The sequence below is a fragment of the Antechinus flavipes genome, chromosome 4 (assembly GCF_016432865.1).
Source record: "Antechinus flavipes isolate AdamAnt ecotype Samford, QLD, Australia chromosome 4, AdamAnt_v2, whole genome shotgun sequence".
In the NCBI taxonomy this organism is placed as follows: Eukaryota; Metazoa; Chordata; class Mammalia; order Dasyuromorphia; family Dasyuridae; genus Antechinus; species Antechinus flavipes.
Window position 1 is genome coordinate 44742238 of NC_067401.1, and position 25273 is coordinate 44767510.

The 25273-nt window shown below is 33.5% G+C and overlaps 1 protein-coding gene across 1 annotated transcript in view; it reads left to right on the forward strand.

The window, feature by feature from the left end:
- The window catches only part of SPAG17 (sperm associated antigen 17), a 249501-nt gene that overhangs the window by 98696 nt on the left and 125532 nt on the right, over nucleotides 1-25273 (forward strand). Inside the window, 9 exon segments of the mRNA XM_051992887.1 lie at nucleotides 2022-2216; nucleotides 3038-3237; nucleotides 7369-7530; nucleotides 8270-8345; nucleotides 8940-9046; nucleotides 14418-14555; nucleotides 14649-14762; nucleotides 19357-19507; nucleotides 24808-25047. Coding sequence (XP_051848847.1) covers nucleotides 2022-2216; nucleotides 3038-3237; nucleotides 7369-7530; nucleotides 8270-8345; nucleotides 8940-9046; nucleotides 14418-14555; nucleotides 14649-14762; nucleotides 19357-19507; nucleotides 24808-25047 — 1383 coding nt within the window.

Below are 25273 nucleotides of genomic sequence, written 5' to 3' on the forward strand. Positions count from 1 at the left end.
CAGAAAAGTGATGAGACACAAAGAAATGCAGAAGATGGAGACGCATCCCCCCTCCCCACACACACTTTATTTCATTCATAGTCAATCATCCCAATCATCAATGGATTTGATTGGTGGTTTATACAATCACCTGTAGCCTGATGTTACTTAAAAGTTCAGGCAATCCATGACAACGTTCACAGGAACATTGGAAGAGACCAGGAATCCTCTTCCCTTTCTCTCTGCTCTATTAACTCAACACAAAAAAGTCCATGACCTGACAGCTAAAGATATTAAGTATCCCAAAGGCTTTTGTGTGCATACAAATTTGCCTTTCAGAATTGAGAGTGTTAAAACTTTGAAACATATTAACACCATTATCATTAATTCCTTCTGTTAAAATGGGGAAACCATGAATTTCACCTTATCAATCCATAAGTGTTATTAAGTGCCTACTGCGTGCCAAGCAAAAGGAATACAAATATGAAAATGAAACAGCCTCTGAAATTCAAGAGATTTGCTTTCTCCTTACTGTTTGTGTCCTTATTATGACACAAAGGTGATCCTATGCCACTTCTTACCAAGTTGAAAATATTTTGTAAATGGACCTTATGATGGATTATCTGGTTGTATGTTATGGGGAGATCAGCCCAATTAATTCAAAGAGGCTGCTTGCTTGAAATGTAGAGACACCTGAGAACAGTCTTAGTGATTCAAGTTCTACTAACAGAAATTCATTAAAAATATCTATAGAGGAATGCAAAAGGACTAGGGATCCATGTCACTTTGCTTTTGGATCTATTGAGGATCTTAGGGGACCACTCTGAAATGTTATAGTTATAGTTTTATACTGAGTAAAAATCTCTCTGCTCTGATTTAACTTGTATTTTAAGATAGAAATAATTAACTAATATTTAATACTACTTATAAGTTAGTATAATAAATTAAAATTAGAAAAACATTGGAATGATAGTCTTAATACCTGCATGTAAAATACACCATAAAATTAAATTTAATAAGAAAATATTACAATCCTATGCTGAAACTCATATCAACCTTCATTATATAGCATGGAGGTGAACTTGGTTTTTCAAAAGTTTTTCCCAAGATGGGAAGTCTTTCAACATGAGTAGAGTCACAGTTTTTCTATGCAGTTATGTTCAGAAAGACTTATGATAGGTTGGTTATAGGGTGCCAATTGCTTGGTTCCAGAAACTTTGAAAAACTGTCTTTTGAATCACAGTCAGACATAAGTCATATGTTTAGAGTTCAAAGGAACCTTTAGGAGTTCAGCTAGTCCAAACAATCACATTTAACTGATCAAAACACTGGAGCCCAAATATGTAGCATGACTCATTAAGGTCATCCAGGTTTGCACCTCAGGCCTCTGTCTCCAAATCCAGAATCCCTTTCTGTCTACTATGCAGCCTTCCTCTAAGATATGAAATATCTTGGTGGACGAATGAGCTACACTGATAAAAACCATAGATAACTGAAGCAAAAATGATAATGAATACTGAATGAAATAATTGATAGTCCCTGACCTAAAATTTGGCAACCAATCCTGCTCATACATATACAGACAGCTCTTTTGCAGGAAGCAGCTCCATATACTATATTTCCCTATCATGTAAACATCCTGTCCCTCAAATTATAAAATAAACTACAAAAAATGTAGTTGCTAAAAACTCGAGTGAGCCCAGATGTCCCTCAAAATTATTAGACACAAAGAAGCTTAAGTCTACTTTGAACAAAGATATAAAACTAAGCTGGTCATTGTTACTACCCATCTCTTAAAGGCAGACTTTTCATCCCCCATGGCTCATATATTATATCTGCATACCTAATCAGGTAGCTTATAAAACTGCGCAGTTTTGGGGGCTGGAAGGACAGTAAAGAAACATAAGGCACTTGATGTTGCTACAGCCAATGGACCTCCTTTGAACAAAGCACAGGAATGGTAAATGCTTGTTGAATGAATGATATTTAACCTGTTCTATAGCATTGTGATGGCCTGTTTTCTTTTATTATATTCTGGGCAGATGATGAGCCAGATGATGGTGCCCAACATTACTTCATTATCACGGGCTTTCAAAATCCTCAACTACTGGCAATTATGGCAGAGCTTGGGATTCCTGTATCCAATGTGATTAAGCTATCTTCTGAGAATTATGAACCTCTGAAGGCATACCTGGCAGGACTTAACCGGCCACATGAGACATCTATTGTGTCAGAAAGTAGGTTACTAGATGCCTGGATTTCTCTTTTGCAGCTGAAAAGCATAGCGTTACTTACTGTTATTGTTATCGGTGCAGATACAGTTTTCATGTGTGGGAAAAAGTGGTATCTTATATAGATCTTTAGCTCTCTTAATCTGTGATCTCCTCTTCCTTATAGTTCAACATAACCTGCCTTTTAAAAACTGAAATACCCCTGTACTGATATACAACCACATAAAATAGAAATTGGTAAACTTTGCAGGAAGCTGAGTCATTCTGTTGTGACATTCTTTGCAAAATGTTATGGAGAGACAAGAGACAGAGAGACAGATGCAGAGAGAAATGAAGAAAGGAAGAAAGAAAGAAGGAAAAAAGAAAGGAAAGAAGGAAGGAAAGATGAAAGGAAGGAAGGTAAAAAGAGAAAGAAAAAAGAAAGGAAAGGAAAAAGCAAAGGAAAGTAAGGAGATAGAGAAAAAGAGAGATTCATATATTATATGGTATATATGTGTGTGTTTATGTATGCACATACATGTGTGTACACATATATAAATACACATATTCTGTTGTTGACTCCAGACCGCTTTACATCAATCTCACCAGTGCTGGTTTATACATTTCACTTGATTGATATAGGAAATTCCCAGTGAGGAAACTCTCTTTATTAAGGAAATCAGCCAATGCTTTACATTTAACACCTTGGAAAAATGCCTAAAAGGTCCAATCCCAGGCAGCATCACAGAGTGATGGCCTTCCTGGAATATTCTGGTGCTAAACTGGCATCTTGTAATGAATGTGCCAACTTTATACTAAGTAAGAAAATGTTATCTTCTCTAATATAGATATGGAATCACCACCAAAAGACATAGAAGCAGAAAAAGAGAAAGAGAAAAAAATAAAAGAACTTGAAATTTTCTGGAAATACTTGGAACCGATTCTGAATAATGGGAAACCTGAAACTAATCTCTTTGATGTTGCCAGGCTTGAACATGTGGTGAGGGAAGAATTCCTTCCTGTTGACTGGTCAGACAATGAACTATTGGTTAGTAGCTTCCTCTCTGAAACTGTCCTTGAACATTTGTAACCATGGATACATGTGCTTAATTTATTCATTCCAAAAATTCTTATATTCACAAAAACACTGTGGTTGGCACAGTAGCTATTATCTTCCATCTATTTATTTACTAAATACTCAGTAATGAATATAACCTGATTACAAAGCTTCTAGGGTTTTTATATGACTAAGATCATGGAGCAGACTAAAATAATATTAAGAAAAATTCACTTAGAAGGTACCTTAAGCTTTTTTTTTTCACTTTAAGCTTTTAAATCAATTTCCTCATAGCAACCCCTTGAGTTAAGCATTTTAACTATAATAATGAAAAGAAAAAAAAATTAAGTCCAAAGATAAGGTTAGCAGGAAGCAAATTCAGGATTTATTCTTTTTGCTATACAAACTACAGAGAACAATGGACCTGGGTCTTTGACTAAGTACTAAAGAAAGCCTTGTGCCTTCTTTATAAATAATAAAATAATACCAGCATCAACAATAAATTGATATTAGTCTTAGGGGCTTTTCATACCTGGGCATCAATTCAAATAGCAGTACATCTAAGAAACTTGTTTTTCTCATGAAATTATTTCAAGAGAAGAAGTATGGATTGGGGGATTTAAATGTTTGTATGTAAGTATGTATGTATGTAATTTGGGTGGAACACTTCAGGTCTTCTCTCCAATTTACCCTTGAATCAATGACACAGAATTGGGTAACAGACAATAGAAGTACCTTCTTCCTCTAGCAGTGCCCCACTATGTTTTTTTTTTTCCCTGAGGTGTAGCTTATATTGGTGTGGGACCTCCTCTTTTCCTGGCTCATAGACTCTTCCTAAGTTCTGTAATGAATTGAGCCAATAACTCCTGGCCAGATCTGGATCTTAGGCCATAGACCTCTTTCTCTATCTCCCTATATTGATCAAAGCTAGAAAAAAAAAATGTCTCATTGTAACTTTTCTTTGGATTTTCCCATAATAAATAAGTCTGATATGTTTTCTTGATCTGTTTGGAGGAGTTTTGAGGGGGAATTGTCTATTCTTCTTCCTTCTATACACCATCTTACCTTTAACCAAATTTAATAAAATGTAGTTTAGTAGGACTTGAACTCCTCAGAATGTGAGTTCAAATCAAGATCAACCTATTAGTGATATTTTTAGTAGGTAGGTAAGTAGACTGACAGACAGACAGATAGAGAGATGAATAGATAGATAAACAGAGAAAGAGAGAGAGAGAGAGAGAGAGAGAGAGAGAGAGAGAGCAACTGTACAGATAAAGGATAATTATTTTTGGAATGTTTGCCTCATAAAGATATTGTAATAAAATGTTTCTATTCTCTGAACCCTTTGAAAGTTATTCTTCCAAAATATAGGTTTCATTTCAGATTCTACCCATCTTTTTTCCCCATTTTTACCAGGAACTCCAAAGTAGAACCTCCAAAGCTCCCATCATGTCTGCTTCAGTCAATTAATTTATCTTTTTTTCATTTTTATTTTTCCAAGTTGCATGTAAAATAACACTTTTATACATATATACATATTCTTTTTTAAAAAAAATATTTCCATATGAATTATGTTAGGAGAGAAAATCAGAAGAAAAAAGAAAAACCAGAAGAAACAAAAAAGTGAACATTACATGTGTTGATTTACATTCCATCTCCATAGTTCTCTCTCTGGATGTGGGTGGCATATTTCACTCAAAGATTATTGGGATTGCATCACTGAACTTCTGAGAACAACTAAGCCTACAGTAGATAATCATCACACAATCTTGTGTGGCTGTGTATAATGTTTTCCTGATTCTGTTTGTTTTACTCAGCATCAGTTCATGTAAATCTTTCTTGGCCCTTCTAAAATCAGCTTATTTATAATTTTTATAGAATAAAAATATTCCATTATTTTCACATATCATAACTTATTCAGCCATTTCCCAATTTATGTTCATCGATTCGTTTTTCAATTCTTTGCCACAAAAAAGACCAAAAAGAGCTGCTACAAACATTTTTACATTTATTCTCTTTTTTGTTATTTCTTTGGGATATAAACCTAATAGTGGCACTACTAGATCAAAGAACATGCACATAGCCCTTTAAGCATAGTTCTAAATTGCTCTCCAGAATGATTGCATCATTTCACAACTTCATTAACAATGCATTAATGTCCTAGTATTCCCACATTCTCTCTAACATTTACAATTTTCTTTTCATGTTATCTTAGCCAATGTGAGAGGTGTGAGTTGGTACCGCAGAGATTTTTAAATGTGTATTTCTCTAATCAATAATAATTTAGAGCTTTTTTTACATGATTATTGTTGGCTTTAATTTCTTCATCTGAAAATAGTCTGTTCATATCCTTTGACCATTTATTAATTGGGGGATGACTCGTATTCTTATAAATTTGACTCAGTTCTTTATATATTTTAGAAATGAGGCTTTTAACAGAAAAATTGACTATAAAATTTTCCCCCCAGATTTCTGTTTTCCTTCTAATCTTGGCTGCATTGGTTTTGTTTGTGCAAAATCTTTTTAATTTAATGTAATCCATTGTGGATTTCAAAATGTTCTCTAATTCTTCTTTGACCATAAATTTCTCACTTCACCAAAAATATGATGGGCAAACTATTCCTTGCTTTCATAATTTGCTTAATTTCACAATAAAACCTTATACTCTTTATACCTAAATTATGAACCTATTTAACCTTATTTTGGTAAAGCTGGTAAGATGGAGGTATATGCCAAGTTTCTAACATATTATTTTCAAGTTTTCCCAGCAATTTTTGTCAAATATTGAGTTTTTATCCTAGAAGCTAGAGTCTTTTAGTTTATCCAACAGTAGCTTATTATAGTCATGTATTACTGTTATATGTATCTAACCTATTCCATTGATCTACCACACTATTTCCTACCCAGTATCAGATGGCTGTGATGACTACTGATTTATAATAGAGTTTTAGATCTAGTACTCTTAGATCACTGTCCTTGGCATTTTTTTTTTCACTAATTCCCTTGATGTTCTTGACCTTTTCTTTTTCCAGATGAATTTTGTTATTTTTTTCCAGCTTTATAAAATCACTGTTTGGCAGTTTGATCAGTATGGCACTAAACAAGTAGACTAATTTAGATAGCATTGTCATTTTTATTATATTAGCTTGGTTTAACCATGAACAATTGATATTTTTCCAATTATTTAGATCAAACTTTATTTGTGTGAAAGTGTTTTATAATTCTGGATATTCCTGGATGGGTTTGTCTTGGCAGGTAGACAACCAAATATTTTATTTTGTCTACAGTTATTTTAAAAGGAATTTATCTTTCTATTTCTTGCTGCTAAGAGTTTGTCTTTATTATTCAGAATCAAGCTCAGAAGAGCAGTTCTCCTTGTTATTTCCTCCACTTGTTGAAGGATAGTATATTTTTTAATACAAGTCAAGAATTAATCTACCACTCTACTTTTGGCAGAGAGAAAGCAAACCTCATCCTGCCTAAATAATTTCTTTGTGCCATATTTATAATCAGTTTAGATTCAGACTAGCTCTACTTATCCCAAAAGTGAATGCACTGCTTTGAGATATAGTGATTCTCCGCTTCCTCAGAAGAATATGGTTGGACCAGATTGCATCTAAGAATAGCATGGCACCAATAAAAGAGTACTGAATTTGGAATGAAAAAAACTGAACTCAGATCCTACTTCTGCCACTTACCACCTGTATGGTGGTAAGTCCTTTGAATACTTTAGGCTTCATTTTACCCATTTGGAAAATAAGGGGACTAGACTACATGAACTCTGAAGTCCCTATACTCCAGAATAGTTGTCTATGGTCCTATGACTCTATGATTTAACACCCATATCAATTATGACTTTTTATGACTTGGAGGTTCTGTAATTCACTATTGTCTATTACGTTGGAATGTAATAGATGCTTAATCAGTGTTTATTAATTACTGATTACTACAAAATAGTGGAGGAGATGCACACACACACACACACACACACACACACACACACACACATGCAATTTGGGGCTAACTTAACAATTTTAACATTAGGTGGCTAGGGAGATATTTTCTGAACTTTACATCATTCTATAAAACTAATATCTATCCCTATGTCATTTCCTCCTATAGCTGGATCTTGGAACTCAGCTATTTGAAGTCATTGCTTGTATGATATATGACAGCCTAGACTGGAGACGACAGTATCTGAACTACTTAGATAATATGAAACTTATTAATGTCCCACAAGTCTCATCTGACAGACCTCATCTGGAAATCCCTTGGACTCCTGAGGTAACATAGACTCTTTTTTGTTAAAGGATTAAAGAACTAGTCAGAAAAGTTTGTTTTCTTTATTTCATATATATATATAATATGTGTGTATACATATACATATATATCCATCTATACATATATATGGCAGAATGTTGTATAAAAGAATAAGCCATGAAAATATCTGAGATAAATTGGTGCCATTTCAAAAAATCAACAAAAGGAAAATAGGGTGGGAATAGCAGCAATAATCTCAGGCACATCTTTAAACAATGTGGGTATGAATTGCCAACCCCCTAATCTCAGGACACTTGATGTCACCCAAATGTCACAATGATACAATATTAAACTTTCATTTCAATTTTACTTCCTATTTCTGATATTTAATAGGGGAGGATTTCCCTGATTTTCAGCAATCTCATTATGGCCCAACACTTGGTCAAGCCTAAGGTTGTGCTACACAAGAAAAGTTCCTAATATTCTTCCCCTCTATAAAATCAACCAATCAATAAATAACTTTCATCAGAAAAGCAGAACGTACTCCTTTCTATAATGAACTCCCCCTGATTCTGAAAGTTTCCTATCCACTATAGTCTAATAAGGCAGATAATTTCGGGTGGTAGATTTAATGACCCTGACTGAAGGTTATCTTAAAAACATTATCTTACCAGCAATTAAGAGCATTTCTTTTGCTCAGATTGCTTAGGCTTTTTTTTTTTTTTTTTTTTTTTTTTTTTTTTTTTTTTGGTGATTCTTTTAGGGAGCATCTGCAAGTTCAGCTGCTATTTCAACAAAGAAGAAACCACAGGTGGATGATTCACAACTAACACGAGACAGTATGTATGAAACTTTGCAGGTTCAGATTCAGTTCAGCTCAACACTTCAATAAAACAGTCATTCAGTTCTTACACTATACACATCATTGTGCTGTGTATTGGAGAAACTAAGACAAAAAGAAAACATGATCTTCGCTTGATTTTATTCTTTTGGGGGATACAAGGTGTACAAAGATTAGAAAATGCAAATAAATTTGGGGAAAGAGTGGAGCAGATTAACAACTGGTGGAATTGGAGTGGGATCATGGAAGACTTCTCAGAAGTGACCCTGAACTAAACCTTGGAGACAAACAAAAACTTTGAGAGGTATATGTGAATGTATTTTTCATGTTGGGTGAGCAGAAGCAAAGGAGGGCACATACATTCATTTATGAGATGCTGAGTTTGGTTTGAACATTGACTATGTGAATAGGAAAATCAGTAGTTCAGACGATTTTTCTTTAGAAGGAAGCAATTATCCCCAAATTTCTTTCTGATATCTCTTGACCTCTTCTTCTCAATAACTCTAGTGTAGCAAAGATTTCCCCCCATGAATGAAATACTATGAGAATATTGCTTAATACTACAGTGGATCATTTCTGTTTTACACAATAGGTTCCATGTCTACTGAAGTGGATATGAGATATTACAATGACTTGATGGAACAAATCCCTGAAGAATTCATTTCTGTGCCTTTGATACTTAATGGCATCTTGGAACAGGTGAGTAATTCCTCATAATTATTCTCCAACTTTATGACCTTCAGCAAATCATTTAAACTCTGTCTCTGTAAGTCAAAGAATGAGTTATAGTGATTTTACTTGCTTTTTTTACTACTTTTTTCTGTTTTTACTTGCTTCCTGAAACTCCTCATGAGGACAAAAATGAAGCAATCCTTATGAGAGGGAAAATTTTTAATCATCTATAAAAAGGAATGGACTTGGAATCAGAAACCTTGAAATTCAATTACCATTTCTACTTTCTGTTATAAGACTTTGGACAAGTTATTTAACTTGGGCCTCACTTTCCCCATATTTAAAACGAAGGGATTGGTTTAGATAGAGGTCCTTTTTAGTGCTATAAATACGATCCTAATGAACTCAAGAACCAAACCTATTTTCTAAGACTTCAATGAAAGAGAGTGATTAATAGATGTTCTCACATCTACATAAGAGGAGTTGGCAAGAGCTTGAGAAAGAAGAAATCCTGGTTCTTCTGGCTACTAGTTTCCAGAGAGGATACACTCATTTCCAGGTTCTTTACAAATATAGCAAATAGGTCAAAAAAGCTGAGAACTCAGATTGGAAAATTAAGAGATCATTGGTTAATACTGGAGAAAATAAATCCAGTCAAATGATGAAGTTAGATCCATATTGCAAAGGATTGAGAAGATGGAAGTGCATGGGAAGAGAAGGCGAGGAATGTAGACAGCTTTCTCTAATAATTTCTCTGAAAATGGGAAGGCACTTATAAGATATAGATTGGGGGAATGGTAAGGCCTAGTGAAGATTTGTTAAAGAGCAAAAGAGATGGTGCAAATATATTTGAAGGTAGAAATTCTAATACATAGGGAGATGTTGAAGATGATAATAAATCAGGGGAACAGTGATAATTGAATTTGTAATATGTTGGAATAGATGGGAGGCGATAAGACCCATGGAATATGAAGAAGGATTAGTCTTGGCAGGAAAAAGGCCATCTCTTTATTAAAGACTGCAGGAAAGAAGGAGAGAGAAGGGGATGATATGAGGGAGTTTTGAGATGAAGAGTAAAGGGAATACACAAAGAATGTGCATTCAATTTCCTCAAAGGAGGTGGGTGGTATGGGGGTCATAAGTAAAGAAAAGAAGATTAGAAATAGTTTCTGTGAGGAGTGAGTTAGGGAATTGATTAGAGTAAAAATAAAAGAACTCTCCTAATATCATGATAGCCCAATTAAAATTGGTTGAATATGTAACATATGCAGGGATCACTACTGTGGGACTTCCTCTGGTTCCATTCATTAGCCCATGAGAAAGAGCAGAGGAAGTAGATGAGCCAAGTAATATATAGTTGAAATTTGGCATGGAATAAGGGGAAATAAAAAAGAGCATCAAATAAACAAAACTTGAGGATGTTAAGAGTAGATTTGAATTGACTAACTATGGGGTGAAGACTGGAAAGGGAGCAAAGTGAATTAAAAGTACGAGTAATGACCTATGAAAGTGTTGAATAGAGGAATTAAATGTTGAGTTGAGGGTAAGGAATGGTTTTTGGAGAGGTGAGACAAAGAGTTGGAATGATTAGCAGATTATGATGAGAGGAATATCAAGAGTTTTTTTGTTAATAAAATGGAACAATTATGGCTACTAGTAAGATCCAGAGTATAACCATCTCTAAGTCTATATGAGATAGAATAAAGGAATAGGGAATGGGATTTAAGGAGAATGAAAAACTGGGACATTAGAAAATTTGAAAGATCATCAGTATGAATATGGAAATTTCCTGCTGGAAGAGCAAAATTTGAAGAGAAGAGAGAAAGAATGACCTTGTGGCCAATAACCACAACCACCATGATCTGGATTGGGTAGAAATTTTGAGAAGCTATGCCACTCTAAAATAGCTGTAACAACATAGTTAAACAAAGTACATATAAATGCTAGAAAAGATGAAAAAAAGAAAGGACTTTGACATAGATAATTAGCAAAGTATTTGTGACAATAAAAAGACTTAATAGAGCCTAGAAACCATCTCAAACATCACACCTTCCATCTACTTAACAGGCAAAGATAAATGATAGCTATGGCACAACCTGTTTTTAAAACCTTTAGGAAGAAGATAATGGAAAATTATGAAACAGTAGAAAATGGTGGAGGATTGTGAAATTATATTCCCTCATAACATTTCCATGTTAAGTGACCTCCTTCCCCCACCCCCCACCCCCAGTGATGGATTTTTGAGAGATCATGGACAAAATCTCAGAGAATACTAAGATATAGATGATTTGTGATTTGTGCTTTCATAAATTATACCTATATTGATGAGATCTATTCATGAATTACAGTTTTAAAATATTATTAACCATAAAGTATTATATAAAATAATTATCATCAAGTCAGACACAGTGATTGATAATATTCTAATCATCAGAGAACCAGCCTCACAAAATTTGTAAAATCTCAGTGCAAGTTGGCTTCAATAGTGATATTTGATTTTAACCACAACAGTTCTTAGAAATGTCTACTAAGTAGAAATGTCATATAAGTCTATTTGAATAGAAGGAGTGTTCACATTAATGAAAATCAGGACTGTCTGAAATATTATAATATCAATTATAATAATAATAATAATATTTTTATTTTATTTTGTTTCTTGATTACTACATAAATAAAAGCCAGCTATTTTCATGCTTCAAAAAGGTCACTCTATTGCATCATCATGAGATCTATGTGTCCTTAAGTTCTTGAAAATTATGACAGTTGTGACACAATTTCTAATGAGTCATATGAAGCTAAAAGACTTTGAATATATTCTCAAATATACACTAGATCATTATTTTCCAACTAACAGCCTAGCTAAAACCAGAAAATTCTCTGTTTTTCTTTTTCCATACCCTCTTGTAAATATCTCATGTTCTTTCCCCATTTTTTCTAACTCTCTTTTAAGATCTTTTCTGAAATCTTCCAAGAAAGTCTTGTGAAATAAGGACCAACTCATATCATCTTTTGGGGCTTCATCTGGATTTGATTTACATTTAGAAACATCAGAGGTTGAGGTCTGTTCTCTCTTTCCATAAAAGCTGTCTATGGTCAGAGGTCTTTTTTGGCTTTTTTGCTCATTTTTAAAGATTTGAGATCTGTTCTTAAGGCAAAGGGGCAACAGCCACTTTAATTTGCTCTGGGGAAATTCTGTTGACTGATTTCTAGAGTTGGGAAATCACAGTTAGGTCCTATATTCTTCTAGGACTCAATAGCTTATAATTTGGCTTTTGTATTTGCTTTTGGGTGTTTTACAGCAAATCTGCTGAACCACTAGCTTGCAACTAGGACAGAATAGCCTAAGAACCTCACACTAAATTCCCTGGCCTGGATGCCACAATGCTCTGGCTCCCCACCCTAGCTCCTTGCCCTGGGATCCCTTCAGTGCAGTCTGAGCTCAGCAGACGGTCACCCTGCCTGATTGAAACAGATCTGTTCTAGACAATTCTCAGATGAAGAAATTGAAACTATTTCTAATCATATGAAAAGATGCTCCAAGTCATTATTAATCAGAGAAATGCACATTAAAACAACTCTGAGATACCACTACTGTCAGACTGGCTAGAATGACAGGGAAAGATAATGAGGAATGTTGGAGGGGATGTGGGAAAACAGGGACACTAATACATTGTTGGTAGAATTGTGAATACATCCAACCATTCTGGAGAGCAATTTGGAACTATGCTCAAAAAGTTATCAAACTGTGCATACTCTTTGATCCAGCAGTCTTACTACTGGACTTATATCCTAAAGAGATCTTAAAGAAGAAAAAGAGACCTGTATGTGCAAGAATGTTTGTGGCAGCTCTCTTTGTAGTGGCCAGAAAGTGGAAACTAAGTAGATGCCCATCAATTGGAGAATGACTCAATAAATTGTAGTATATTAATATTATGAATATTATTGCTCAGTAAGCAATGGCTCATTTCAGAAAGGCCTGAAGAGACTTACATGAACTGATGCTGAGTGAAATGTGCAGGACCAGGAGATCATTATATACTTCAACAATACTATATGATGATCAATTCTGATGGACCTGACCATCTTCAGCAATGAGATGAATCAAATCAGTTCCAATGGAGCAGTAATGAACTGAACCAGCTACACCCAGCAAAAGAACTCTGGGAGATGACTAAGAACCAGTACATTGAATTCCCAATCCATATATTTTTGCCCACCTGCATTTTTTATTTCCTTCACAGGCTAATTGTACAATATTTCAGAGTCCAATTCTTTTTGTACAGCAAAATAATGGTTTGGACATGTATAATTATTTTGTATTTAATTTATACTTTAACATATTTAACATGTATTGATCATCCTGCCATCTAGGGGAGAGAGTGGGGGGAAGAAGGGGAAAAATTGTAACAAAAGGTTTGGCAATTGTCAATGCTGTAAAATTACCCATGCATATAACTTCTAAATAAAAAGCTATTAATTTAAAAAAAAAAAAGAAACAGATCTGTTCTGAAGTTTTTCCAAAGTATCTTCTTCTGGAAATGTATTATATTCCAAATATCTGTGGGTTCTGTCATTCCAAAACCAGTTTAGAGGCTTAATCTGTTATTGGTTTGAGAGAAGATTGGAGAAGGTCAGATAGAGATGTGTCTACTCTCCACTATCTTGGCTCTGTCCCCCACTATCCCAATCCAGAGAATTCTCCACTAAGATGGGTAGAGGATAATTAACTTCCTTATCATTCTCAAATATTATCTACCAATGTTAAAGGAATTATGATCTGTATCTTTGGAGACAATGTCCTATCAACATAGCTTCTTAAACTTTTGAAGGATTCCATCTTTCTGGAGTTCAGTTTCATGATTTTCTTTTTTGTTAGAACTAAGGATTCCATTGATGTGGGGGAATTCTTGAGAGGCGCTTCCTTCCTGTACTGGTTTCATCTGTTTTGCAACTTATAGTATCAGATATCTGAGGCACTGAGAGGCTGAATGATTTGCCCATGGTCACATAGTGTATATTCTGGACTTGAACTCAAGTATTTCTGACTTCTTTGACTTGATTCCACTATATGATGTTGCTTCAGTATCTCCATTTTATCTGAGCATTTTACCTATTGATTACTTGCAAAGTTTAAAAAACTAATATGTAGACATTGAGATTTTTAAGAATAAAAGTGCAAGTTTAAAAAAATACATTATACAATCTTATTTCTGCAGCAGTAATGATTCTCATTGTATAATTATATTTCCCCACTTATTTTCAAAATTACTGATCCTCTGCTTGCAGCAACTATTTTATTTTTCTCTGAGTTATGGAATTATATATTTCACCAAAGAACTGATTATTAGGATGTCTACTCTCTTGAGGTGAAATGAATATCTTGCTTATATTTTAATAGATAGTGGCAACAGAGAATGAACTTCTCCCACCTAGCTTATTGCCACCCACGCCCAGAGAAGATGGGTTGGATCCCAGGATTGCAGCTCACATCGTATCCATCCTTCCATCTCTCTGTCTCACAGAGACTGAAAAAGAGGTAACTATGGATTCATGTTTTCCCATTCGCCCCCACTAATGGAAAAATCTTCAGTCTCTTTTTAAAATTTAATGTGATTTTTCCATTAAATAGAATCTACATCATATATTCTTACCTGAAGATGAGAGAGAGAAAAAGGCAGATCAGAAAGGTCCTCTCATATTGAACTATCATGATGCCCAAGGTCACAAGAAGCATGTACTAAGGGTAAATATTATTAATATTATTATCATTATACTTATAATGTGAAACACCTGGGATAGTGGATAGAGAACAGGAAAACCTGGGTTCTAGTCCTCACTTATGACATAGTGGATATATGATCCTGGGATACTCATTTGACCTCAGTATTCTCTTCACAATTATAAATTATAGAAAAGGTTCTGACCTATTAAAGGAGTTTTCTCAATGAAAAGTTCCCTAACTTAAAGGTACAGAATCCAATCTCTATCCTCCATGTAAATACATGAAGATGATGATAATGGTGATGGTTTGGGGGGCAATGAGTTGGATGACGAAAATGATGCTGTTCTGATAGAAATAATGACAATGATGGTAATTATAGTGATGATAAATGGTGGTGGTAGTGGTGATGGTGATGAAGGTGATAATAATGGTGATGATAATGGAAATTATGATTATGGTGATGGTGATTATGATAATAATTATGATGAGGGTAATGGTGATGATAATAGTTAAGATGATGGTGATAATGATAAGATGATGGTGACAATAAAGGATATTTTCATGGTAATGATGATGATAATGGTTATGGTGATAGCAGTGTTGATGATGATGCTACTGATAATTATAATGATGACAATGCTTATGATGATGGTAATAAGATGGTAATAAGAAAAACGAGATGATGATGATGGTGGAATTGGTGGTGGTGGTGGTGATGATAAGTAATCTGTTGTGGAGACTACTGGTCTGGGAATCAGGAAGCTCTGATTTTAAATTTGACTTCTGTCAAATATTAAATTTGTGATTCTGTGTAAGCGATTTGGCTTCCTAGTGTCCTAAGCAATTCTCTTTAAGATGAGAAGTTGAAGAAGGGTTGCCAATTTATTTTGGAAAAAGGCATTTCTTCATTGGATTTCCTTATACCACTGAAATTATAATTATAATCATAATACATATATTGAAATCATTCCCCACTTTACTCCCAAATTAGTTCCTCTTTTTCCCTTTTTAAATTGCTTCATATATATTTATCATTGATTTATAATCATATCACATATGAATATATACATAAATATTATATTAACCCCAGCTTCTTAAACTGTGATTTGTGACCCCATATGGGGTCTCATAACTGAATGCGGGGACCATGAAATTATAATCTATTACCAGTAAATATTTTATTTGTATGCCTTTTTATATGCTTATATAACCAGAGTCATATAAAAAATATCTAGAGCATTAATATGTCATTAGTGGGAAAAGTTTTTATGTAAATGATATATAATATGCATATATTATGCTTATATAGAACTTATAAGTTTGTAACTATTATTACTAAATTGCTATTAAATATTAATTATTATTAAATTTCCCTACTCCCATGGAGCTTTCCTTCTAATGAGGGAAATAGATAGATAGACAGACAGATAGATATAGTTTAAATACATGAAAAGGAAATAAATACAATGTAGTTTGGATATAAGAAAGTTTGAAAAGTAGGGCACTAGCAGTTAGGTAAATCAGAAAAAAGCTACTTGTATTAGGTGGTCCTTGACGTGTATCTTGGAGAAAGAGAAGTAATCTATGAGATAGTGTTAAGAATGAAGGTCAGAGAGAAGTGGGATCCAGATAGGTTTTATTGAGCTAATATTTTGTGTAAGAGGAATATATGAGAAGCTTTTCCAGCAAGATCAGGGTAAAGCAAGAGTTCCATTACTATTGCTACTATTTCATGTAATGCTGCAAATACTATAAGAACAATAAGAAAAAACAATTAGCAAATTATGAAAAGTAAAGATGAAATAATTTTCTTTTTGCAGATGATATGATGATATACTTAGAGAATTGTAGAGATTCAACTAAAATTCATTTAAGCAACTAATAACTTCAGAAAAGTCATGGGATGTAAAATGAATTCTTATAAATTATCAACATTTCTGTATTTTAATAAGAAAATTCAATAGAAAGAGATAGAAAGAGAAATTTCACTTAAAATCATTACAGAATGTATGAAATACTTGAGTCTACCTACCAAAATAGGAATTAGATGAATGTAAGCTCAAAACACTCTTTAGAAAAATAAAGACAAGCCTAAATAATTGAAGAAATGTTAATTTCTCATGAACAGATCAAGCCAATAAATAAAATGATATTACTTTATAAATTAAGTTATTTATCAAATTACTAAAGAATTGCTTTATAAAACTAAAAGAAATAATAAGGAAATTCATCTAAGATGGACTTAATAAGGAATTAAGGAAATAAGATTTAAAAATGGCCAGAAGGGTGTGTAGCAATATAGTATCTCATACTATATAATAAATTAGTAATTAACAAAATGATTAAAAATAGAAAGACCAAACAGTGGAACAGATTATGTACACAACATATGCAAGCAAATGAACACTAATATTCTAGTATTAAATAAACCCCAAAATCTCAAGTACTGGGACTCATTATTACTCCATAAGAATTGCTAACATTGCTAGACAGCAATCCACCAAAAATTAGGTTTTGGTCAACACTTCACACACATCAAGATTAGCTACAAATAGAAATATGACTTGGATATAAAAGGTCAATAACAAATTAGAGGAGCAAGAAAGAAACTTACTTTCAGATCTATAAAAAGGTGAAGAGTTAGTGATCAAACAAGGGAAAAAGAGAATCATAGAAGATAAAATGGATACTTTTGATGACATAAATGTAAAAATTGATGAACAAACATAATAAATACCCCTAAAATTATAAGGGAAATAATTAAGTTGGGGTGGAATAAAATTTCTCATTTCCAAGGTAAATAAGTAGATTCAAATGTATAAGGCAATCATTTTCCAATTAATAACTGATCAAAAATGTGAACATGAAAGTTTTCAATAACCATAAGAAACAAATGCTACAAATTACTGGTAATTAGGGAAATACAAACTAAAACAAGTAGAAGATTGCATTTTGTATTGACAACGATGACAAAAAAAAAAAAAATGACAAGCATTGGAGGGCCAATAGGAAAATAAGGCAGTTGATGCACTAATTGACAATTTCCAGTGAATTAATTTACAGAAAAGCAGTTTTTAATGTATGTTCAAAAGCTCACTAACATATGTAAACCCTCTGACCCAGTAATAGCTCTGCTAGGTCTAAAAAGCTCAAAGATAAAAGGAATATGTATGTTTAAAAATATTTTTCAGGGGTCCTCAAACTATGGCCCCGGGCCAGATGCAGCAGCTGAGGACATTGATCCCCCTCACCCAGGGCTATGAAGTTTCCTTATTTAAAGGCCCACAAAACAAAGTTTTTATTTTTACTATAGTCCAGCCCTCCAACAGTCTGAGGGACAGTGAACTGGCCCCCTATTTAAAAAGTTTGAGTACCCCTGAAATTTTAAAGCAATTATATTTGTAGTAGCAAAGAACAAGAAGCTAAAGAAGTATCAATCAATTGGGAAATTGGCTGAGAAGATTATGGTATATAAATGTAATGGAACACTCTTGTGATATAAGAAATAATGAAAGGAATAGATTCAGAGAAATATGGAAAGACTTGTATATGCTGATGCACAATGAAGTGAGCAAAATTTATATTGTTAAATATAATCATTGTTATTTTTTTAAGTTTAAAAGATTTAAGAACCTTATCAATAAAATGATCAACTATGATTCAAGAAGATTCATCATGAACTATGCTATCCATCTTTTGATAGAGAGGTGATATATTTGAGATACAAAATGATTTTTTAAAATACAGAATGAGACAAACATTTTGAAGAAAAACTGCAAGAATTTGTTTTGCTTGACTGCATACTTTTTTCAAGGATTTTTTCTTTTCATTTTTTACTTTTAAATGGGGATGGATAAAAAGGAGATAAAAATAAATGCTTATTAATTGAAAACCAAAATGAGGAAAATGTGTAGGAAGTTTCATTTGAGCTAAACATTAATAGAAAGCTAAAGATTCTAAGAGGTAGAGGTGAGAAAACAGTGCATTTCAGAAATGAATCAGCTATTAATTCACTAAGAAAAATAACTTGGGATTCTCTTGTAGAAATGAACCAGCAAGGATGAAATCATGAGTTGAAATCAAAATAATTCAAAATTATAAATTTAAAGTTTATAAGAAGTGGCTGTTTATAATATGAGTCCTGCGCTAGACAAAATGATAAGAAATAAAATCAGTATCGAATTATTCCTTTGTGAAAGAGCCACCTTAACTATTTCCTCAGTAGGCAACACCAAGGGACTTGCCAAGATGGGACTTGTTGAGATATTGGACTATGTTGCTTTTAAAGCCATAGAGGCCAAGAAAGGATTTGGGGAAGGGAAATATTAATGTATATCAGTCTTTGGCAGTCTGTCAGGGCAGATGAAGAGTTAGTTCTTTCCCTGTGCCAGGAAACACTGGCCCAAAAAACACATACAAAAAAAAAAAAAATGCTATTTTGACCTTCAGCAAAATACTAATGGTTTGTCCTCTTCAATTACTATTGATATCCTCATTCTCAAACAATGAGTGTAAGGAGTATCATGTTTTACATTCTACATATTTATAAGGTTCTTGACAGCTTACCTTCTTGGGAGACTTTAATGCTTTCTGTCACATTATTCTTTTGCATCAGGCCCAGAAGAATTTTGACCCAGTACAAATTGAACAGGAGATGCAGGCCAAGCTACCACTGTGGAAACTTCTTCAATTCCCTTTGCCTCCTTTGTGGAATAACACCAAACGTCTAGCTACAATTCATGAACTCATGCACTATTGTACTAATGGTGAATAAATGTCTTAATTTTTAGTTTGTACTCATTTGTTCTTGGGTGTGTGGGTGTATATGTGATATGCCATCAGATTATATCCTTTTAAAATGGCTTTTTATTTGTGGCTCATATCTATTTGTTCATGGATGTGTATGTATGTATGTAAGACATAGGATTAAATATATATACCTATATATACACATATATATCATAATTATAACATTTAATATCTTAATGTAGATTATATATTCAACATATGTAAAATAATATATAATTTAATATAGATTATATATTTACATAACATGTAGTATAATATAACATATAGTATACATACATACATATATAACTTATGAATGTGTATGTGTGTATTAAATTTCATATGTGTGTATAAGTTCCATGTGTATGTGTAGTATGATGAAAAGTATTATGAACCTGAAACATAAAACTTATGCTGAATTGCTATTTTTTCATTTTGAATAGTTATGATGTTCTAAGCAGTATGTGGTACCCAAAGTTTTCTCTGGGCAAAAGGCATGGAACATGAATTACCCCTTTTCATTTAATTCCCTTAATCAGTAATTGGAAAATGTTATGTGGATAACTTGCCTCTCAAAGTGCAAACTTTCTCTTCAATCTGTCAGTTAAGCAGTGAAGTTTAGAAAATAACTGAAATGGAAAAACAGCAAGGTCAGGAACTCAGGGAGGAATTGAATTAGAGTCTTCTGAAGTTCCTTCTGATTTTGCTATTCTTGGTTTTTTCATTTTAACTCCTTACAAAATTGTTCTTCCCTTCTTGATCTGGATCTTGGTTTTTGCTCAGAAATCTTGTTATTTACTTATATTAATAATTCCATAGAATATTTCCTGAAGCAACCTCAAGTCCAAAACTTCCCCATGTCACTCAGGGTTCTTGATGTTGAAAATCAAATAGTGTGCACTTATTACACACCAATTGAATACCAGGCCCTCCTTTACCTGTATTATTCTTATAGTTTCCCTGATTCATCTCTTCTCTGCCTCTAAAACATCCTGCTTACAAAGTGATCTACCAAAAGCACAGATCTGAATGTCAGCCCTCTGCTCACTAAAATCCCCTGGCTACCTATTACCTCTAGGATAAAATGCATATGTTTGACCTTCAAAGCCTGTCATGAATGCTTTTCAGCCTTCTAACCCCTTCTTTATTTCCATATACTAAGCAGTTGGGGAAAAAACTAGCTTTCTTGGTATTCTGTATATGGAATCTCACAGATACTCCCTCATCTCTAAAAGAGAATTCATTCTCCATTTTTACTTCTTCCTCTTAGAATATTATTTTCCAATGAAGTTCCACTTAAATACAATTTTCTGAATAAAAACATTTTTGTCCATCCCCCACCTCAGCTGCTATCTTTTTCTTTTTCAAAATTATTTATATATATATATATATATATGTCATGTCTCCATTTAGAATTCAAACTTCTTGGGAGCAAGAAAAATTTTATTTTTGTCTTCATATGCCCCAAGCCTAGCACAATTCCTGGTACATATTAAGTGCTTAAAAAATGCTTGTTGATTAATTGTTTGAATGAATGATGAGTTGATCAGAGATCCAAATACAAAAGTAAGAAAATCTTTGCCCTAGAAGAGTTTTCACTCTGCCCTTCCAGCCATACTTTCAGCAGAACATATTTATTACTTTACTGAGCAAAACAAGATTATGTATTATGTGTTTCTACATCTGTCCTCTATATCCTTAATTGTCTCCATTTCTTCCTTAACCATTTCTTCGTTGACTAGAGCCTAAAATTAAAGGCTATTGATTATATTACAAGGTCTTCCTTCAAAGCCGAGCTAAAATTCTACCTCTCCATTCACCTCTAACTGGTGATTCTGCCCCCCACTGATTACTTATTTTCATCCTCTAATAGATTTCACCTCTCTGGCACTTATTTCACATTTAAGACATTTTATTGTTAATTATTGTAATATATTGGTATGTGTAACTTCGACTTCTTTGTAGATACCCACAAAGGGCAGCTAGGTGGCACAATGGATAGAGTACCAGGCCAGGAATCAGGAATACCTAAGTTCAAATATGACCTCAGATCCTTACTTGTATAATTTTAAGCTAGTCACTTAAGTCTGTTTATCTCAATTCACTCACATGAGGTCATAAAGAGTCAGATGACTCAATGACAAAAACAAAAATGCCCCACAGACAATAAAATAACTAAATGATTCAGTAAACTTGTTTTCTTGTATATATACACACATATATACACATATGTATTTATGTATGTATATATGTATGTGTATATGTCTATATATTGAGTAACCAGTAGATTTAGAACACAGAAAGGTCATTGTTCATGCCCTTAATGCATTTATTATGTTAATTAAGATCATTAACTTATTATGCTTCTTGAATATGTTCTAGATTTTAAAAATTAAAAATCCTTATTATTTGATATTGCTAACTGTAAATGATATTTTTGTTGCCTTTCATAGCTGTATTAATCAGCTATTATGTACAAAACAATGTGATTAATGCCATAAGGGAAAGATAAGACATAGTAATTACCCTCAATGAACTTTTAAAGTCTATTCAAGACAATCAGCCGCTTTCTCTGCTTCTAGAAGGCATACATAAGTTTTTATTTAGCCTTATATTCCTAATGATTTTTGAAAAATTCTCCTCCTTTTTCGCCTCTTTCTCTTCATCTATGAGTTTATTGACATAAGGAACATCCAGTGAAGAAAATTGCTTTAAAATATAGTTTGGTACTTCCTTTGAATCTTAAAATTTTTGTGAATTGCTTGGGGAGGAATTGCTGAGAAGATTAAGTGAATTGCCTAAGGTGACCCAATCAGCCAGAGACAGTCTTGAACCTAGATCTTCTCTACTCAGCCAGATTCTCTCTAACTACTAAACTAAACTGCCTAACTCATTAAGTATTATAGCTATTTGATGTTTGTTGAATTGAATTGAAAAAGTCTTTGAGAGTTTCCATCTGGCAAAAGATTCCTTACTGCAATCAACCAGGAGCCAGACTTTGCCTAAGAGATGGGCAAACAGGCCCTTATCAGACCCTTACTTGCAGCCTCTTAGCTTGATAGTACCATTAAGAGCTTGTGCTCAATAGGATTAGTTTTTGAGAATTCACTGTTGTTTCTCTGCTATCATATAGTTATAGTCTAAAGGCCTTTAATGGCAGTCTCATACAGAATTTCAGAGAGAAAAGGACCAAAAGGCCCATCCCCTCTAATCCATACTAGAAAAAAATCTCCAAGGTAGATATTGAGCCTTTGCTTAAAGATTTCTATTGCGGGAGAAATCTCTTACATCTTCTGAGGCAGCCTCCTTCACCTTCACAAATACAATATAGGAAAAACAAACAAAAGACCAAAAAATAATACAAGATATTGTATTTGTGAAGTTAATTTTCTTCAACTAAGTAAAAATTTAATAAATACATTTATTAAATTCTGTCTGATTTACCTAGCCTATTAAGATTTCTTCTAATCCTGACTGTCCTCTGGTATGTGTAAATCTGATATCCATGTCATTATCCCCTTATCTAAATCACTGATAATAATATGGAATAGTTTAAACCAAATATAAATCCTTGAGGCCCTCTACTGAAGACCTCTTTCCAAAATGAAACTGAATGACTACAGAAGACTCTTAGGGTTCAGTCATTAAAGCAATTGTTAGTCCAGTGAATTGTGCTATCATCTAGTTTACAACTCTCTTGATGAATCATATGACGTCATGTGCTTTGCTAAACACTAGGCAAACAAAATCTATAGTATTCCTTTGATTTAACATTTTGGCATTCTGTTGATCTAACTAGTATCTTTGCCAAGAAAACCCCAAATGGGCTCACAAAGAGTCAAATATGACTAAAATAACTAAAATAACAATAAGGAGAATCCCCCCTCCCCTCAGAAATCCAATCCAAGCTATGGTTTTCAGATTCTGTTCTCTTGCTATTTTCCAGAGAGGAGAATTGAAATAACCTTTTTAATCTAATGTCCAGCATATTACGAGTTTCACCCTATTTTCCCTTCTTTTCAGTTTCAAATTATGCATTTGCATTCATCTTCTACTTTTTTACCTTGCTTTCATCATTTAGACATCTTTTTTTTAAACTCAGATTTGGATTAGAGAATTCCTTGTGCAACTACATCAGTCTCTTCACACAATATTTTCCTTTGTATCTTCAGAATTTCATCCTTGAAAAATCCTCACCACTCGTAAGTTAACTTTTTTTTTTGTAAAATTTCAGGGTTTTTTCTGAAAAGAGAATGGCAGTTATCAATAAAATTAGAATCACAGAGTTTTAGTTAAAAGAATCTTTGCAATTTTAGATCCCAATTCTTTCATTTTTCAAAGAAACAGACAGGATTGATAACCTTTGGAGATCATACACCATAGAATTAAATGCATACTCTGTCAATGACATTAGTGGTTTGAGTGAGGAGAGAAGAGAACAAACACTTTTAAAATACCTATTATGTCCCAGGCACTGTGTGAAGTGCTTTACAATTATTTCATTTGATATTCACAACCCTGAGAGGGAAGTCTTATCATCCCCTTCTTACAAATGAGGAAACTGAAGAGGAACTTTAATCTTGATTAAATGATTTGCCCAAGGTCACAAAGCTAGTAAGAGTGTGAGGCCAAATTTGTTTTTCAGACTCCAGGTCCAGCATTCTACCCATTTTGACATGTAGATGAAAAACATTGAAGCTGGAATCAAAACTGAGTTAAATCCTGCATTAAACACTTTCAAGTTGTATGATCCGAGCTAAATTCCTTAATTTCTTTTTATCTCAGTTTCCGCATCTCACATATGGGGACAATAATAGCACTAGCTTCCCAGTATTTGGGAGAAGATCTAATAAGATATATTTGAAAAGTACTTCACACTCCCTAAAGTGATATATAAATGCTAGTTTTTATTATTATTATTAATTATTTCATGTACCTGGAGTTTATTTATTTGTTGGGCAGTTTGGAGACAAGATATTAACAAACTAGAAACTGATTAATATAGATACCTTATGGAATATCAGATGTTTGGGGCAGGATTTTTAACATTTAAAAATTCTGGAAAAAAACATTCTCCTTATTGGTTTAAGGTCATGAGTTTGAAGTTGTAGGTGCCAATTGGTTATGCCTTCAAGAAAGTTCTGATTATCTTTTGCTCTCTTGACCATTTCCTCCCAAGGTTTGGGGCTCCCACAACATATTTCACTATCTTCTCTTTGCCTTTGGTTTAACTATAAAGGTGGTCTTCATTTCCCACATGACTTTGACTCTGTTACAGAACTTTTGAGTTGGAATGAAGTAGAAAGAGCCTTCAAAGTCTTTACATTTGAATGTCTGAAATTAACTGAAGTAGATGATTTTGGAAAACTGAAGCCTCCTAGAACTGATGCTGGATCTGATTCGGAAGTATTTCACATCCCATGGGACAATCCTGCCAGATTTGCTAAGCAGATAAGACAGCAACAACTTATGAAAAGGGGTGCAGAGGAAAAAGTGTCTACACCATCTCTTCTATCAGGTAACATTTCGTCAAAAGAATGAAAAATATTCTTGATTTTAATCATTGCTACTTTTGCCAATGTTGAATGTCACGAGCATTGATGTATTTGATTTGAGTTTCTATTTGCTAGATAAATGACCATGGAAAAGTCATATGGTACCTCTCATCCTCAGTCTCTTCATCTGTAAAATGGGAAAAATAACACTTGCACTATTATCTCTTATTTGTTCATATTAATAACAAA